The sequence below is a fragment of the Sebastes umbrosus genome, chromosome 1 (genome assembly GCF_015220745.1).
Source record: "Sebastes umbrosus isolate fSebUmb1 chromosome 1, fSebUmb1.pri, whole genome shotgun sequence".
NCBI classification, from domain to species: domain Eukaryota; kingdom Metazoa; phylum Chordata; class Actinopteri; order Perciformes; family Sebastidae; genus Sebastes; species Sebastes umbrosus.
In genome coordinates, this window is record NC_051269.1 from 22917934 (window position 1) to 22934852 (window position 16919).

At 42.5% G+C, this 16919-nt stretch overlaps 3 protein-coding genes across 3 annotated transcripts; all 3 read left to right on the plus strand.

Moving 5' to 3' along the window:
• The first annotated feature begins 443 nt into the window (after positions 1 to 443).
• LOC119491286 (nuclear factor 7, brain-like) lies at positions 444 to 5851 on the plus strand. The gene is made up of 3 exons (XM_037775145.1): positions 444 to 652; positions 2005 to 2992; positions 5118 to 5851. The coding sequence occupies exons 2-3, from the start codon at positions 2022 to 2024 to the stop codon at positions 5539 to 5541; spliced, it is 1395 nt and encodes a 464-aa protein (XP_037631073.1). The 5' UTR covers positions 444 to 652; positions 2005 to 2021; the 3' UTR covers positions 5542 to 5851.
• Positions 5852 to 6589: 738 nt separating this feature from the next.
• On the plus strand, positions 6590 to 9004 carry LOC119491230 (nuclear factor 7, brain-like). Its single transcript, XM_037775020.1, is given in 3 exon segments — positions 6590 to 6893; positions 7003 to 7995; positions 7998 to 9004. Coding segments are annotated over 2 exon segments (1389 nt in total). The 5' UTR covers positions 6590 to 6893; positions 7003 to 7019; the 3' UTR covers positions 8411 to 9004.
• Positions 9005 to 12397: 3393 nt separating this feature from the next.
• On the plus strand, positions 12398 to 14749 carry LOC119487994 (nuclear factor 7, brain-like). The gene is made up of 2 exons (XM_037769110.1): positions 12398 to 12576; positions 12686 to 14749. The coding sequence occupies exon 2, from the start codon at positions 12703 to 12705 to the stop codon at positions 14089 to 14091; it is 1389 nt and encodes a 462-aa protein (XP_037625038.1). The 5' UTR covers positions 12398 to 12576; positions 12686 to 12702; the 3' UTR covers positions 14092 to 14749.
• Positions 14750 to 16919: the final 2170 nt, after the last annotated feature.

Consider the following 16919-nt stretch of genomic DNA (forward strand, 5'->3'; position numbering starts at 1 on the left):
ATTCGTTATAATTTCATTTTATATTGTTTTACTGGTGTATGTGTGTGTGTGTGTGTGTGTGTGGGTTGGTAATGAAGCCGCGCCCCTCCCCTGTAGTTCCACTGCGCCCCCCTTAGGGGGCGCGCCCTCCACTTTGGGAACCACTGCTTTAAGGGGTGCCATGAATATAAGAAAGGGGGACTATGGAAAATATGAGGAATATTTTTTTCTCTACCTTCGATTAAACCGAATAATCAACTCACCATGGATCCAGAACTGTAGATCCATCCTTCTGATTCAGGAGATGATCTGTTTGGAAGCGATTCTTCTCATTAACATAACTGTTGCAACAGCCTGCTGCACACTATCAGTCTACATGTCCTGCAATGAATCAGGACTTTAGATGAGTCACTCCTCTGTGTGCAGAAACATTCAGCAGAGGAAGTGTGACTAAAGCTCCACCCTCACCAGACTCACCTGATAAACCAGACAAACCAGGAAACAGTTTGTTATTCTTCCTCACTAAAGAGAGTCACACAGACTGAAAACCAGACGATCAGATTCACCTTCAGAACAAACTAACAACTTCATCTGAGTGAGTTCATCTACAGGAGAGAAAAGTGGAAAACTACAACACTGCTGCTTCAACCTGCTGATGCTCCACACACTGAAGGTGAGTTTGACTAAAAACACGACTCAAAGTGAAGGTCAATGTCAGTGAAGCTAGTAGAGGAGGGAGCTGTGGTCAAGCCAGCCGCTACGTTGTTTTGCAGGTCCTTGTATATCCTAGGCATTATGGTAAGAGCGTGTAGGAACTGACTTCAAAATAAAAGCACCGTTGTGATGAACGTGATAGGACATTTCAGATTCATTGAAGAGGTCAGTCAGTCTGTCAATAACAAATAAATGAATGAATAAAATGATTAAACAACTAATACATAAATAAGTAAAAATTAAATGAAACAAAATGAATACATATGAAATACTAAATGAAATGAATGATAATTTCAAAAGAAAAACAACCACCTCCAAAATGTAGGTCAGAGAAAAATCTTACTCCAATTGTGTAAATACTTAGTCAAACTTAATATTAAATAATACATTTACAAAGAGTGATCTAACTTCTAAATTACAGTATACCACCTCACACAGTGCCTAATTTCACTTGAGATAGATAGAATTGATAAAAGGAAACTGTCCACTATCACAGACTAATTTCACCTCATAATAATAGTAGACCACCTCAGAGAGCCATTCAGAGAATATTAGGACTTTTTGATGTAGAATTTAAAAATTAAAGCCCTTTAAAATCTCATAAATGGGCAATATTCCCTCTAAATTCAGATTTGAATTATAAGGAAATTGAACACTATCATGGACCAATTTCACTTCAGGATGACAGTAGACCACCTCAGAGTGTCACTCAGAGAATATTAGTAGATTCTGATTTAGAAATTCATAATTAAAGCCCTTTAAAAATCTCATATATGAGCTATATTCCCTCTAAATTCAGGTTGGAATTCTACATCATAATGTCCCGATAGTGACAAAGTGGTACTCTAAGGTGGTCTACTATTATTCTGTTGTGAAATTAGTTTGTGATAGTTGGTCGTGTCTTTTTAATTCTGATCTGAATTTAGAGGGAAGATAGCCCACATATAAGATTTTTAAAGGGCTTTAATTTCGAAAGACAGTTTCTCTTTAATTATAATCTGAATTTATTTATTCATTCATTTATTTATTTATTATTGACAGACTGACTGACCACTTGAATGAATCTGAATGTCCCATCACGTTCATCAGAATGGTGCTTTTATTTTGAAGGTCTATCACGTTCATCAGAACGGTGCTTTTATTTTGAAATCAATTCCTACGCCCTCTTACCGTAATGCCTTGGATATACACGTACCGCAAAACAACGTGGGGGCTGGCTTGACTGTGTTTTTCGAAGTGGAGGCTGGCTTGACCGCAGTAGGAGTGAGGGGAGTCATGACTGACTGAACTTTCTGTCTGCTGTGTTTTCAGCTTCACTCAGAGACTAAATGGCTTCCAGATCAGAGGAGGATCTCTGCTGTCCGGTCTGTCATGACGTCTTTAGAGATCCTGTTTTCCTGTCATGTAGCCACAGCTTCTGTAAAGACTGTCTGAAGAGCTGGTGGAGAGAGAAAGTAACATGCGAGTGTCCAATTTGTAAGAGAAGATCTTCAAAAGATGAACCACCTTATAACCGGGCCTTAAAGAACCTGTGTGAGGCCTTCTTACAGGAGAGAGATCAGAGAGCTTCAGAGGCTCTCTGCAGTCTGCACTCTGAGAAACTCAAACTCTTCTGTCTGGACCATCAGCAGCCAGTGTGTCACATCTGCAGAGATTCAGAAAAACACACCAACCACAGATTCAGACCCATCGATGAAGCTGCACGACAACACAAGAAGAAACTTCAGGAAACTCTGGAGCCCTTAAAGGAGAAGTTAAAGGTTTTTGAACAAGTTAAAGTGAAGTCTGATCAAACAGCAGAACACATGAAGGTCCAGGCCCGGAGCACAGAGAGGAAGATTAAGGATCAGTTTAAGAAGCTCCACCAGTTTCTAGAAGAGGAAGAGGAGGCCAGGATCTCTGCTCTGAGGGAGGAAGAGGAGCAGAAGAGTCAGATGATGAAGGAGAAGATGGAGGCTCTGAGCAGAGAGATAGCAGCTCTTTCAGACACACTCAGAGCCACAGAGGAGGAGCTGAGAGCTGAAGACGTCTCATTCCTGCACAACTACAAGGCTGCAGTGGAAAGAGTCCAGCAGCGCCCCCTGCTGGAGGATCCACAGCTGCTCTCAGGAGCTCTGATAGACGAGGCCAAACACCTGGGCAACCTCACCTTCAACATCTGGAACAAGATGAAGGAGATGGTCTCCTACACTCCTCTGATTCTGGATCCAAACACTGCTCATCCAAAACTCATCCTGTCTGAAGATCTGACCAGTGTGAGACGAGGAGAGGAACAGCAGCTTCCTGATAATCCAGAGAGGTTTGCTACTGTAGGGACCTCACGAGACAAAGAGCCTTGGCCTACATGGGAAACCAGAGACCTGATCACAGCAGGAGACCTAACGGCCCAGCTCTTAAAATTTCGCATCTACATGTGAAATTTCATTTTGAACCCAAACAAGGACCCCCATTGGATGAGGCTAACAGGAAATGTGGGGTCTTTCCGGTGAAACGCCCACTATTCTCACAGGAGATATAGGCACGCTCACCTGAATCTCAGCCTTTTCCACTGCGACTCACGTTGCTACAGGAGGTACCCAACGCTGCGGCGTTCACCTAAAGACCGAGCCACATTTTCTGACCTCGCTGGACGAGTTAAGATAATGTTGTGTCCATCAGACTTTGATCCACATCCCTGCAGAAGGAAGACTACAGCCCGGCTTCACCAAGGAAGCCGAGGACAACCGTTCTTCATCAAAGGAAACGAGCGCACCGCCTTTTCCTTCATTTCTGGCTGCTTTCCCCTCCGCTGCCACACGGAGGTCCAGCCCGCCGTTCATCAGACGTCCAGACCACCATACCTATAGAAGGAAGACCCGGATCCGCGTCCTTCACCAAGGAAGAGACGATCGCCCCGCCGTCTTCACATCAGCTGCTTCCATCCGCTGCCACACGGAGAGCCAGCCCTGCCGTTCTTCCCCCGCTGACGAGCATCATAACGGCCCGTTATTGTCCGAGCCAGCGCGACGCCGCCGGACCAACTAACGACGATCTACTCCACTATCGCTCCGAAGAAGCGATTCAAGTAAGAGGCTTGTGTCTGGGCAGAGACTAGTGAGATTGTATATTCCAATAAGTTAATAACTATTGTTGATTTATACTGAACGTACGGACCGCCGAGTCCGTCTGTTGGTTTTGTTTATTTAACTTGCTTTGCTTTGCTTTGCTTGTTTATGTTGCTTTGTTTACTGTTGCTGACTGTCTGATTACTGTGTGCTCCTTGTGTTAGCTCCTGCCAAACGTGAAGATCTGTAGCTGTAGTTTATTATTAAAAGACCAGTGCACGGCTGACTAACGTGAGTTTGCCCGCCGAGCATCTGAGTAATAATAACCCAGCTAGTACATCTCTCGCGCGGCAGTTAGGATTCCTGCTGCTGCGGTGTTTACTGTTTTGACTGTGATACTGTTTTCAGGCGCTCCCCGCCTTTCTTTCCTCCACTTCTACCACACACAAACAAACACTTTGCCGACACGCGGGATCCCCGTCCCGTTCGTGCGTAGTCGGTAATTTCCGTGGCGCTTCCGCCACCAGAGCACCTCCTCCCTCGTGACGTAACCACTTACGTGGTGACGTCCACTGAGGGCGTCCTTTGCTCCTCCCACACCACACACACACACACACATAGACACGCCTCCTCACATAGGCTCACGCCATTACCTTACAGGACACGTGGGGGTCACACCCCCGTTCGTGCGTGATCTGTAACGTTCGAGCAACTCCTCCCTCACGTGACGTAGCCACTTACGTGGTGACGTCCACTGAGGGCGTCCTTTGCTCCTCCCACACCACACACACACATAGACACTCTTCCTTCACACCTCAACACGTACACATTTGCATTCACACACACATCTCTCTCTCTTACACACACATCTCTCTCTCTCCCGCACACACATTTTCTTTTGCTTTTGTGTTTTGTTTAATTCTAGTTTAGGGCTTAGAGCTGCATTGTAGGACATCCATTTGTTTATTAAAAGTGTTATTAATTAGTAATTACTGCTGTGATAAATATTGATTTAGATTAATGTTGTTAGAGTGTTTATTGTTGATTAAGATCACTGTATGTAAATAAATGGTCTTATTTTAAATAGCAGTTGTCTGTGTTTATTGTGCATTCATATTGTAATAACAGCTGGTTATGAGAGTTAGTGCTCGGATTCACCCTTCGCTATTCACCTCCTAAGTGTAAAGTAGTGTTAAAATACTGGCCTTTGGAGGGAATATATCCCCTTATGAGACTGGATTAACGTTTTGGTTATTGGTCCCTGATTCCAGGGTGGTGCCCCGTTCATTATTAATGTTGATTAATAATTCTTATTAATAATAATAATTCTATGAATATTATTTATTAAATTAGCTAATAACCAAACCTGTTCCATTTGTAAATCCCTTACACTACACACATCTTTGTCCTGGGCTCTGAGGGCTTTAACTCTGGGACTCACAGCTGGGATGTCGAGGTTGGAGACAGTACATACTGGTTACTGGGTGTGTTAGCAGAGTCTGTCCGGAGGAAGGAAAGGATACGGTGTCGAATGTGGAGAATACAGTTCTGTGGAGGTAAATACTCAGTACGGTCACTACCAGATCCATCCACTGATCTTGTAGTCCAGAAGAAGCTCCAGAGGATCAGAGTGAATCTGGACTGGAACAGAGGAAAGCTGTCGTTCTCTGATCCTGATACTAACACACACATACACACCTTCACACACACTTTCACTGAGAAGCTGTTTCCATTCATTAACACTGATGATAAACTGAATACATTACCACTGAAGGTCTGTGTGACAGTGGAACAGAGCAGTTAAAGATAAAGAGCATGATCATAGTCATGATGTTTATTTTTTAAAGGGGCAGTAGGCAGTATATTTTTGGCATCATTGGGCAAAAATTCCATAATAACCTTTCAGCATATTGTAATTCAAGTGTTCTGAGAGAAAACTAGACTGCAGCACCTCCTCATTACTCTTTTTTCAGGCTTTAAAATATCTGTCCTTTGACGGGAGATTTTGACCAACCCACAGGTCATTTCATGGAGAGAGTGTTCTTACTGGCTGTGCTCCGGTCATGTGACCGTAACTTGGCGTTCCTTCACCAGATTCCACAATGGTGGCTGCGTCACAAACTTTCTCATTTTACAGCTAAACAGTACACTACAAGATGATTCTGAAAACATTTGAGGCGAGAAATAGGCATTAACGTAACAGAATATTGATTCATATTTGATCAGCTCTTACTGCTTGTTTTCCTCCGGTCTGAAATCTTGCAGATCCCGTTATATACAGTACACACACATGTATAAATATACAACACTTTATAATCAAATGAACATGTCTACCATTTTCTAGACAAGGATATATTTGATCCTAAATACAATCTATTTACTTTAAGTTGATAACGTCCGCCTCAGAAAACAAATAGCAAGAGTTGGGTATGGAAGTACTTTGCTTTAGAGGCGGATTTACAAGGAGTATTAATAGATTCGCAAAAACCAGTATGCGGTACAGTAACGGTGCCGTCGTACTTTTCTTTCCAAAGGAGGATATACTTCCAATTTAGCAAAGCACCTCAAAGACAGACATCCAGACAATATTGTTTGTTTTAAATACTTGAAGGCTACATGCCACTGTTCTGTTTTGCAATGTTAATAGACGATTCTTATTGTTTATTACTTAAAGGCTACATGCCTCTGTTTTTTACAATGTTCAAATGTTTTAATAAAAGGAGTGCGTGTTGAATTACATGGGATTTATTGTTTTTTTTTACTGTGGTATCGAATTGGTATCGAGAATCGTGTAAATTCACTGGTATTGTTATTGACTACTAGATTTCTGGTACCGTGACATCCCTGCTGCACACTATCAGTCTACATATCCTGCAATGAATCAGGACTTTAGATGAGTCACTCCTCTGTGTGCAGCAACATTCAGCAGAAGAGATCTGACTAAAGCTCCACCCTCACCAGACTCACCCGAGACAAACCAGGAAACAGTTTGTTATTCTTCCTCATTAAAGAGAGTCACACAGACTGAAAACCAGACGATCAGATTCACCTTCAGAACAAACTAACAACTTCATCTGAGTGAGTTCATCTACAGGAGAGAAAAGTGGAAAACTACAACACTGCTGCTTCAACCTGCTGACGCTCCACACACTGAAGGTGAGTTTACTAAAAACACGACTCAAAGTGAAGGTCAATGTCAGTGAAGCTAAGTAGAGGAGGGAGGGGAGCCATGACTGACTGTACTTTCTGTCTGCTGTGTTTTCAGCTTCACTCAGAGACGAAATGGCTTCCAGATCAGAGGAGGATCTCAGCTGTCCGGTCTGTCATGACGTCTTTAGAGATCCTGTTCTTCTGTCATGTAGCCACAGTTTCTGTAAAGACTGTCTGGAGGGCTGGTGGAGAGAGAAACCAACATGCGAGTGTCCAGTTTGTAAGAGAAGATCTTCAAAAGAGGAACCACCTCGTAACCTGGCCTTAAAGAACCTGTGTGAGGCCTTCTTACTGGAGAGAGATCAGAGAGCTTCAGAGGCTCTCTGCAGTCTGCACTCTGAGAAACTCAAACTCTTCTGTCTGGACCATCAGCAGCCAGTGTGTCACATCTGTAGAGATTCAGAAAAACACACCAACCACAGATTCAGACCCATCGATGAAGCTGCACGACAACACAAGAAGAAACTTCAGGAAACTCTGGAGCCCTTAAAGGAGAAGTTAAAGGTTTTTGAACAAGTTAAAGTGAAGTCTGATCAAACAGCAGAATACATGAAGGTCCAGGCCCGACGCACAGAGAGGAAGATTAAGGAGCAGTTTAAGAAGCTTCATCAGTTTCTAGAAGAGGAAGAGGAGGCCAGGATCTCTGCTCTGAGGGAGGAAGAGGAGCAGAAGAGTCAGATGATGAAGGAGAAGATGGAGGCTCTGAGCAGAGAGATAGCAGCTCTTTCAGACACAATCAGAGCCACAGAGGAGGAGCTGAGAGCTGAAGACGTCTCATTCCTGCACAACTACAAGGCTGCAGTGGAAAGAGTCCAGCAGCGCCCCCTGCTGGAGGATCCACAACTGCCCTCAGGAGCTCTGATAGACGAGGCCAAACACCTGGGCAACCTGACCTTCAACATCTGGAACAAGATGAAGAAGATGGTCTCCTACACTCCTTTGATTCTGGATCCAAACACTGCTCATCCAAAACTCATCCTGTCTGAAGATCTGACCAGTGTGAGACCAGGAGAGAAACAGCAGCTTCCTGATAATCCAGAGAGGTTTGATGAATAGCATGCTCTGTCCTGGGCTCTGAGGGCTTTAACTCTGGGACTCACAGCTGGGATGTCGAGGTTGGAGACAGTAGAGGCTGGTTACTGGGTGTGTTAGCAGAGTCTGTCCAGAGGAAGGGATTCACAAAGTCTGGATTATGGAGAATACAGTTCTATAAAGGTGAATACTCAGCACGGTCACTACCAGCTCCACACTCTGATCTCAGAGTCCAGAAGAAGCTCCAGAGGATCAGAGTGAATCTGGACTGGAACAGAGGAAAGCTGTCGTTCTCTGATCCTGATACTAACACACACATACACACCTTCACACACACTTTCACTGAGAAGCTGTTTCCATTCATTGACACTGATGATAAACTGAATATATTACCACTGAAGGTCTGTGTGACAGTGGAACAGAGCAGTTAAAGATAAAGAGCATGATCATATTTATATTAATGATGTTTATTTCTTAAGGGGGAAACTCTCTGAATTTAAGCTGCACCTGTCCTCCTGCTGACTCATTATTACAAAGATATGTTTATTTTTGTTTCAGGTATTGTTTTATTATGTTTTTATTTTATTTCTATTAACAATCTGCTTTTTGTTTCTGTTGTCGACCTTTATTAAATTACATTACATTCATTTCGCTGACACTTTTATCCAAAGTGACTTACAATAAGTGCATTCAACCATATGGATACAACCCAAAAATTTCAATAATTATACAAGTACATCATCTTAATTAAATATGCTAAACTGCTTCAAGTGCTACATTTAGAAACAATAAGAGAGAAAGAAAGAGGGTTTTGTTTTTGTAAAATAATTTCACTCAGTATCTCTGATCTTTCTGTTTGGTTCGTTTACACTTTTCTTTTTTTATTGATACTTTGTCATTTTACTGTAAATTGTTGTTCATTTTGATTATTTTGACTTGTGTGTGTGGAGCCATGAAGACCAGCAAAGACTTTGTAGAAGTTGATGAGATCCAAATAAAGAAAAAAGAATCAGTTTATCAATAACTGCATGTTTGAGCAGCCAATCATTGTTCACCAACAAACTTTATTTTAAATTGTAGTCCAGATTATTCCAAATTATTCAAAACATTAATATCAATGTTTAATTACATGAAATGTTAACAACTTATACAATATATGTAATCATCCAAACATATATGTACAATTCTCTATTTGATGCAACAACCAGTTCAGGTGACATTTTCCAAACAAGGAGAAAGCCGGAGGAGCAGCAGCCCGCATGGACAAAACCACATATAGACTTTTCTTGATGAATTTCATTTAGAAGAGATATTTTTAGACATGTTTTTACTGTTGATATACTCGTTTCTAGTTCACTTTAACACGACTCGTTCTCAATGAGAACTCTTAACGCAGTGAGCAACAAACAGGACAGAATGGGATGACCAGGTAGGTGGGTGGTTGAGGCGTGGCCCTGCTCCCAAACCAAAGGCCCAGTTCCAATCTGGACCCTACACCCTCCAGATCTCCGTCTGTAGTCACACTCACAGCTAAATGAAGCACCTTCTTCAAGGTGGAGGATATAAATGCAGTGGCAAGCTTTGGGACTAACTTCCCTCTCTAAAGCAAGGAAATAAAATAAAAATATCAGAATCAGAAATACTTTATTGATCCCCGGGGCGAGATTGAGTTATGTTTTAATCCCATTCTAGATACATACAGTATATAGTATAACAAGAGTGCAAATAATGATGAAAAATAGGGTCTATCATTAGGTGCATATATATATATATATATATATATATATATATATACAGTATATACACTATACAATATACAACACTTTATAATTAAATGAACATGTCTACCATTTGCTAGACTAGACAAGGGTATATTTGATCCTAAATACAATATACAAATTTACTTTAAGTTTATAAAATCTGTATGACAATAAAGTAGAATAAATTAAATGTCTCTCTTAGTTGGAGCAGTTTAAGAGTAAATGTTTGTAACGGTAGTCACATGGAACTTACATTGGAGCATGTTCCATGACGGACAATAAACAGCGTTGCACTTAGTCAGTAAGAGCAGCTGGTTAAGTCGGCATCCATGTAGACTTGCTATTGGAGGGTTTATAACCCACTTCCACTCCCCGCTAATTGGTTTGGGGTGGCACTTAATACGGCGGACCCTCTACGTGAACGAAGTGGAAGTGGTTAAGGAGAGGGTGTAGGGGTTTGGAATTGGGCCTAAGTTAACTTGTTAACTTTATTAAAGGGACTGTTTGTATATTCTTACACATATAAATCACTGGGGTCGTCGTCCCATGCGCGCTCGTCGCATATGCGCGCTCGCGTGTGGCTACGCTGTTCAGACTCAGACTCTAACACAAACTACACGGAAGCACCAAAACCGCAAAGTTATATCTAGTGAAGCCCGTCTTGCAAAACAGTGTTGATCGCGGTCGGAGGACGCGGGGGAGACCGAAGCTTTGGTCTCCAGGGCCGGAGTTTCGGCTGTACTCTGCTCCGCAGCGAGAAACGTTATCGTCTCCAACCGGGTGCCGGTGTCTCCCTGTTTCCACAGGCCGCGGTCAGGAGGCTGAAGCAGGAAAAGCCAACACTAGGATCAGCAGTGATTCATGGAGAGACCTTCGTCTGGTCAGCTAACATTACTGCCAAGCAGGTGAAATATAGAGTGATATTGTGGTTTTAGCTGACGTGTGTCGCCTCACTGTTTTGAGCGATGCTCGTTCATGTCTATGTAGAGCGAGCACAAGCGTGAGCCCGACGCTGACCTTCATTGACTTAACGGTCACAGGTGTCGCTGTTAATAAGCATTTCTGATTCTTACAAACAGTCCCTTTAAGGCAGTGGTTCCCAAACTTTTTTCTGTCAAGCCCCCCTTTGATGATATAGGAACATTGTAAACCCCCCCACCGCACCCGACCCCACCCACCCCAAATGGGTCCTACCTTCTTTGTTTTGAATTAATTGCATTATAATATATGAACTCTATAAAATATTTATATTTTTTTCTAAAATAAGTACATATCACTTCACTTTTCCACTTCAAAGTTTATTGTTCAATTTGTTTTACTGAAAAAAAATAGCAATAATAAAATCAATTTCCAAAAAGATTGGACTTTAGATTGCTTTCAGACATATTAATTGCATTACATCCTATTTATATTCTATATATATAATTCTATCTATATATATATAGTATTAATTGCTCTCAGTGAACCTCCCCCTGAATAAATAAAGGTAAAAAAAAAATTAAAAACAATAAACTCCTCCGCTATTGTGTGAGCCTTTTTGCATCGGGCGACTCTATAGGCTACTTTGTAGGAAGCGAGTCGTGCTTTCACAGGGACAGATGCAGCTTTTACAAAGTGACTCTGCAGGGCATGACAGTTTTCCAAATTCTTTTTGAAAAACTCAAGGTGCTTGTTCACATGATCGGGGTGGTGGGTTTCCAAGTGTCTTTTCAATTTAGTGGGCTTCATACTGTCGGCCGCCAGTATTTTAAGATACACAACACACTGGGGTCTCTCTTCTTGGCCGACCATGGTGCTTGTAAAGCCCAGGGACAGATATGCCTCGTTATATTTTCTTGCTTTTACCTTTTTTTGTGCCGTTGTTGTGGTGGCTGCATCGCCTGTTACAGCTTTAACAGACTTGCCATCTGATTTGCGCTTTATACCAGTCACAAATCTGTCCATCTTGGTACATCGCTTCCTTCCTATCTCTTATCTTTTTCTCTTTCTCTTTCTGTGTCGCTCTGTGTCTTTCTCGCTCTCTTTGTGTCGCTGTGTGTGTCTCTCTCTCTCTCTCTCTCTGGTTTTGCCGCTAGTCGGTCTGTAACATGAGCCGCTCTGGGGGGCGTGGTTGGAACACAGTGCATGTCACGTCGGTTCCGCTTGATTTCTTTTTATTTTATTTTTATTTCTTAGCTGCAACCACATGATATAATGCCCTATCTTTACAACTTGTTTGCAATTGTATTCGTTATAATTTCATTTTATGTTGTTTTACTGGTGTATGTGTGTGTGTGTTGGTGATGAAGCTGCGCCCCTCCCCTGTAGTTCCACTGCGCCCCCCACTTTGGGAACCACTGCTTTAAGGGGTGCCATGAATATAAGAAAGGGGGACTATGGAACATTTTAGGAATATTTTTTTCTCTACCTTCGATTAAACCAAATAATCAACTCACCATGGATCCAGAACTGTAGATCCATCCTTCTGATTCAGGCGATGATCTTTTTGGAAGCGATTCATCTCATAAACATAACTGTTGCAACAGCCTGCTGCACACTATCAGTCTACATGTCCTGCAATGAATCAGGACTTTGGAATGAGTCACTCCTCTGTGTGCAGAAACATTCAGCAGAGGAGATCTGACTAAAGCTCCACCCTCACCAGACTCACCTGATAAACCAGGAAACAGTTTGTTATTCTTCCTCACTAAAGAGAGTCACACAGACTGAAAACCAGACGATCAGATTCACCTTCAGAACAAACTAACAACTTCATCTGAGTGAGTTCATCTACAGGAGAGAAAAGTGGAAAACTACAACACTGCTGCTTCAACCTGCTGACGCTCCACACACTGAAGGTGAGTTTGACTAAAAACACGACTCAAAGTGAAAGTAAATGTCAGTGAAGCTAGTAGAGGAGGGAGGGGAGCCATGACTGACTGTACTTTCTGTCTGCTGTGTTTTCAGCTTCACTCAGAGACGAAATGGCTTCAAGATTAGAGGAGGATTTCTGCTGTCCGGTCTGTCATGACATCTTTAGAGATCCTGTTGTCCTGTCATGTAGCCACAGCTTCTGTAAAGACTGTCTGAAGAGCTGGTGGAGAGAGAAACACACATGTGAGTGTCCAATTTGTAAGAGAAGATCTTCAAAGGCAGAACCACCTTGTAACCGGGTGTTAAAGAACCTGTGTGAGTCCTTCTTACAGGAGAGAGATCAGAGAGCTTCAGAGGCTCTCTGCAGTCTGCACTCTGAGAAACTCAAACTCTTCTGTCTGGACCATCAGCAGCCAGTGTGTGTCGTCTGCAGAGATTCAGAAAAACACACCAACCACAGATTCAGACCCATCGATGAAGCTGCACGACAACACAAGAAGAAACTTCAGGAAACTCTGGAGCCCTTAAAGGAGAAGTTAAAGGTTTTTGAACAAGTTAAAGTGAAGTCTGATCAAACAGCAGAACACATGAAGGTCCAGGCCCGACGCACAGAGAGGAAGATTAAGGAGCAGTTTAAGAAGCTTCACCAGTTTCTAGAAGAGGAAGAGGAGGACAGGATCTCTGCTCTGAGGGAGGAAGAGGAGGAGAAGAGTCAGATGATGAAGGAGAAGATGGAGGCTCTGAGCAGAGAGATAGCAGCTCTTTCAGACACATTCAGAGCCACAGAGGAGGAGCTGAGAGCTGAAGACGTCTCATTCCTGCACAACTACAAGGCTGCAGTGGAAAGAGTCCAGCAGCGCCCCCTGCTGGAGGATCCACAGCTGCTCTCAGGAGCTCTGATAGATGAGGCCAAACACCTGGGCAACCTGACCTTCAACATCTGGAACAAGATGAAGGAGATGGTCTCCTACACTCCTCTGATTCTGGATCCAAACACTGCTTATCCAGAACTCATCCTGTCTGAAGATCTGACCAGTGTGAGAGGAGGAAAGAAACAGCAGCTTCCTGATAATCCAGAGAGGTTTGATGCAGCCTGGTCTGTCCTGGGCTCTGAGGGCTTTAACTCTGGGACTCACAGCTGGGATGTCGACGTTGGAGACAATACATTATGGGAACTGGGTGTGTTAGCAGAGTCTATCCAGAGGAAGGGACTCATATGGTCTGGATTATGGAGAATACAGTTATATAAAGGTAAATACTCAGCAGAGACACCATCAGATCCACCCACTGATCTCAGAGTCCAGAAGAAGCTCCAGAGGATCAGAGTGAATCTGGACTGGAACAGAGGAAAGCTGTCGTTCTCTGATCCTGATACTAACACACACATACACACCTTCAAACACACTTTCACTGAGAAGCTGTTTCCATACATTGTCACTTTTGATAAAGTGAATATATTACCACTGAAGGTCTGTGTGACAGTGGAACAGAGCAGTTAAAGATAAAGAGCATGATCATATTTATATTAATGATGTTTATTTCTTAAAGGGAAAACTCTCTGAATTTAAGCTGCACCTGTCCTCCTGCTGACTCATTATTACAAAGATATGTTTATTTTTGTTTCAGGTATTGTTTTATTATGTTTTTATTTTATTTTTATTATTTAGTTTGACAATCTGCTTTTTGTTTCTGTTGTCGACCTTTATTAAATTACATTACATTCATTTCGCTGACACTTTTATCCAAAGTGACTTACAATAAGTGCATTCAACCATATGGATACAACCCAAAAATTACATTAATTATGCAATTACATCATCTTAATTAAATACGCTAAACTGCTTCAGGTGCTACATTTAGAAACAATAAGAGAGAAAGAAAGAGGGTTTTGTTTTTGTAAAATAATTTCACTCAGTATCTCTGATCTTTCTGTTTGGTTCGTTTACACTTTTCTTTTTTTATCGATACTGTGTCATTTTACTGTAAATTGTTGTTCATTTAGATTATTTTGACTTGTGTGTGTGGAGCCATGAAGACCAGCAAAGACTTTGTAGAAGTTGATGAGATCCAAATAAAGAAAAAAGAATCAGTTTATCAATAACTGCATGTTTGAGCAGCCAATCATTGTTCACCAACAAACTTTATTTTAAATTGTAGTCCAGATTATTTCAAATTATTCAAAACATTAAAATCAATGTTTAATTACATGAAATGTTAACAATTTATACAATATATGTAATCATCCAAAAATATATGTACAATTCTCTATTTGATGCAACAATCAGTTCAGGTGACATTTTCCAAACATGGAGAAAGCCGGAGGAGCAGCAGCCCGCATGGACAAAACCACATATAGACTTTTCTTTATGAATTTTATTTAGAAGAGATATTTTTAGACATGTTTTTACTGTTGATATACTCGTTTCTAGTTCACTTTAACACGACTCGTTCTCAATGAGAACTCTTAACGCAGTGAGCAACAAACAGGACAGAATGGGATGACCAGGTAGGTGGGTGGTTGAGGCGTGGCCCTGCTCCCAAACCAAAGGCCCTGTTCCAATCTGGACCCTACACCCTCCGGATCTCCGTCTGTAGTCACACTCACAGCTAAATGAAACACCTTCTTTAAGGTGGAGGATATAAATGCATTGGCAATCTTTGGGACTAACTTCCCTCTCTAAAGCAAGGAAATAAAAAATATATATCAGAATCAGAAATACTTTATTGATCCCCGGGGCGAGATTGAGTTATGTTTTGCTCCCATTCTAGATACCTACAGTATATAGTATAACAAGAGTGCAAATAATGATGAAAAATAGGGTCTATCATTAGGTGCATATATATATATATATATATATATATATATATACATATATACAATATACAACAATTTATAATCAAATGAACATGTCTACCATTTTCTAGACTAGACAAGGGTATATTTGATCCTAAATACAATATACAATATTTACTTGGGGCTGTTTGTGGTTACTGCTTTCGGCTCGGGGACTGTGACTAAGATTCTTCGATTTGGCTCTCAGGCGTTGTCTCTTGGAATTTAGTCTGCTGGTAGGATCATTGGCTTCCCCAGGCGGGCCTGGGTACTGACGGGGGGCGCGACGTGAACGCTGATCCATTGCCATCCCCAGACTTTGACTCTCTGGAACAGGTGCTCACGGAAGACCTCGCAAAGCTGGACCAGTACTGCAAAACCTGGCGCCTAAAACCAAGCCCCGCTAAAACAGTCTCCAGTGTATTCCACCTCAACAACGCAAAAGCTGCTTCAGAGCTAAATATCCAACTCAGCGGACTTAAGCTGAAGCATGCCCTCAACCCAACTTACCTGGGAGTGACGCTTGACAGGACCCTATCCTTCAAGGAACACCTGAAAGGAACGGCAGCTAAGGTGAAGACTAGAAACAACCTGCTCTGTAAGCTCGCTGGCTCAAAACGGGGGGCAGCAGCCCCCACATTGCGCACCTCGGCACTGGCCCTTGCTTACTCTGCAGCCGAATACTGTGCCCCTGTTTGGTCCAGGTCACCCCATACACACCATGTGGACACCCAGCTCAACACAACCATGCGAATCATAAGCGGGACTATTCGTTCAACACCACTCCCCTGGCTCCCTGTCCTATCCAATATAACCCCCCCACATATCCGGCGAGTAGCATCTACTCAAAGGATGCTTCAAAAGGTCGAAGACTCTCCCCATCTACCAATCCATGCAGACATCTTCAACCCACCCACTGCCCGTCTTCCATCTAGACGACCGATATGGAAGAATACCCCACCAGCCGACTTCACCACCCAATCAGCTTGGGAAAAGGAATGGGAGTCCAAGGATGTCCCAAACAAACATCTGGTGTCAGCCCCCACCCAACAGGTCCCTGGCACCAACCTGCCAAGGATACAGTGGTCAACTCTTAATAGATTCAGGTCCGGACATGGCCCCTGCTTGGCCAGCCTTCACAAATGGGGCAGCAGCCCAAGCCCATTGTGTGCCTGTGGAGAGGTGCAAACAACGGAACACATCACTGAAGCTTGCCCGCTCCACAGTCTAAAAGGAGGGTTAGTCACCCTCCATACAGCAGACCAGGAGGCAACTGCATGGCTCAAGGACTTTGCATTCGCTAAATAAAAAATAAAAAATATTTACTTTAAGTTGATAACGTCTGTATGACGATAAAGTAGAACAAATTAAATGTCTCTCTTAGTTTGAGCAGTTGAAGAGTAAATGTTTGTAACGGTAGTCACATGGAACTTACATTGGAGCATGTTCCATGACGGACAAAAAACAGCGTTGCACTTAGTCAGTAAGAGCAGT

Coding starts and splice junctions, on each gene's coding strand:
- LOC119491286 (XM_037775145.1), top strand. CDS start 2,022: ATGGCTTCCAGATCAGAGGAGGATCTCTGCTGTCCGGTCTGTCATGAC. Junction 2,993..5,117: donor CTTCCTGATAATCCAGAGAG/GTTTGCTACTGT, acceptor GTTCCATTTGTA/AATCCCTTACACTACACACA.
- LOC119487994 (XM_037769110.1), top strand. CDS start 12,703: ATGGCTTCAAGATTAGAGGAGGATTTCTGCTGTCCGGTCTGTCATGAC.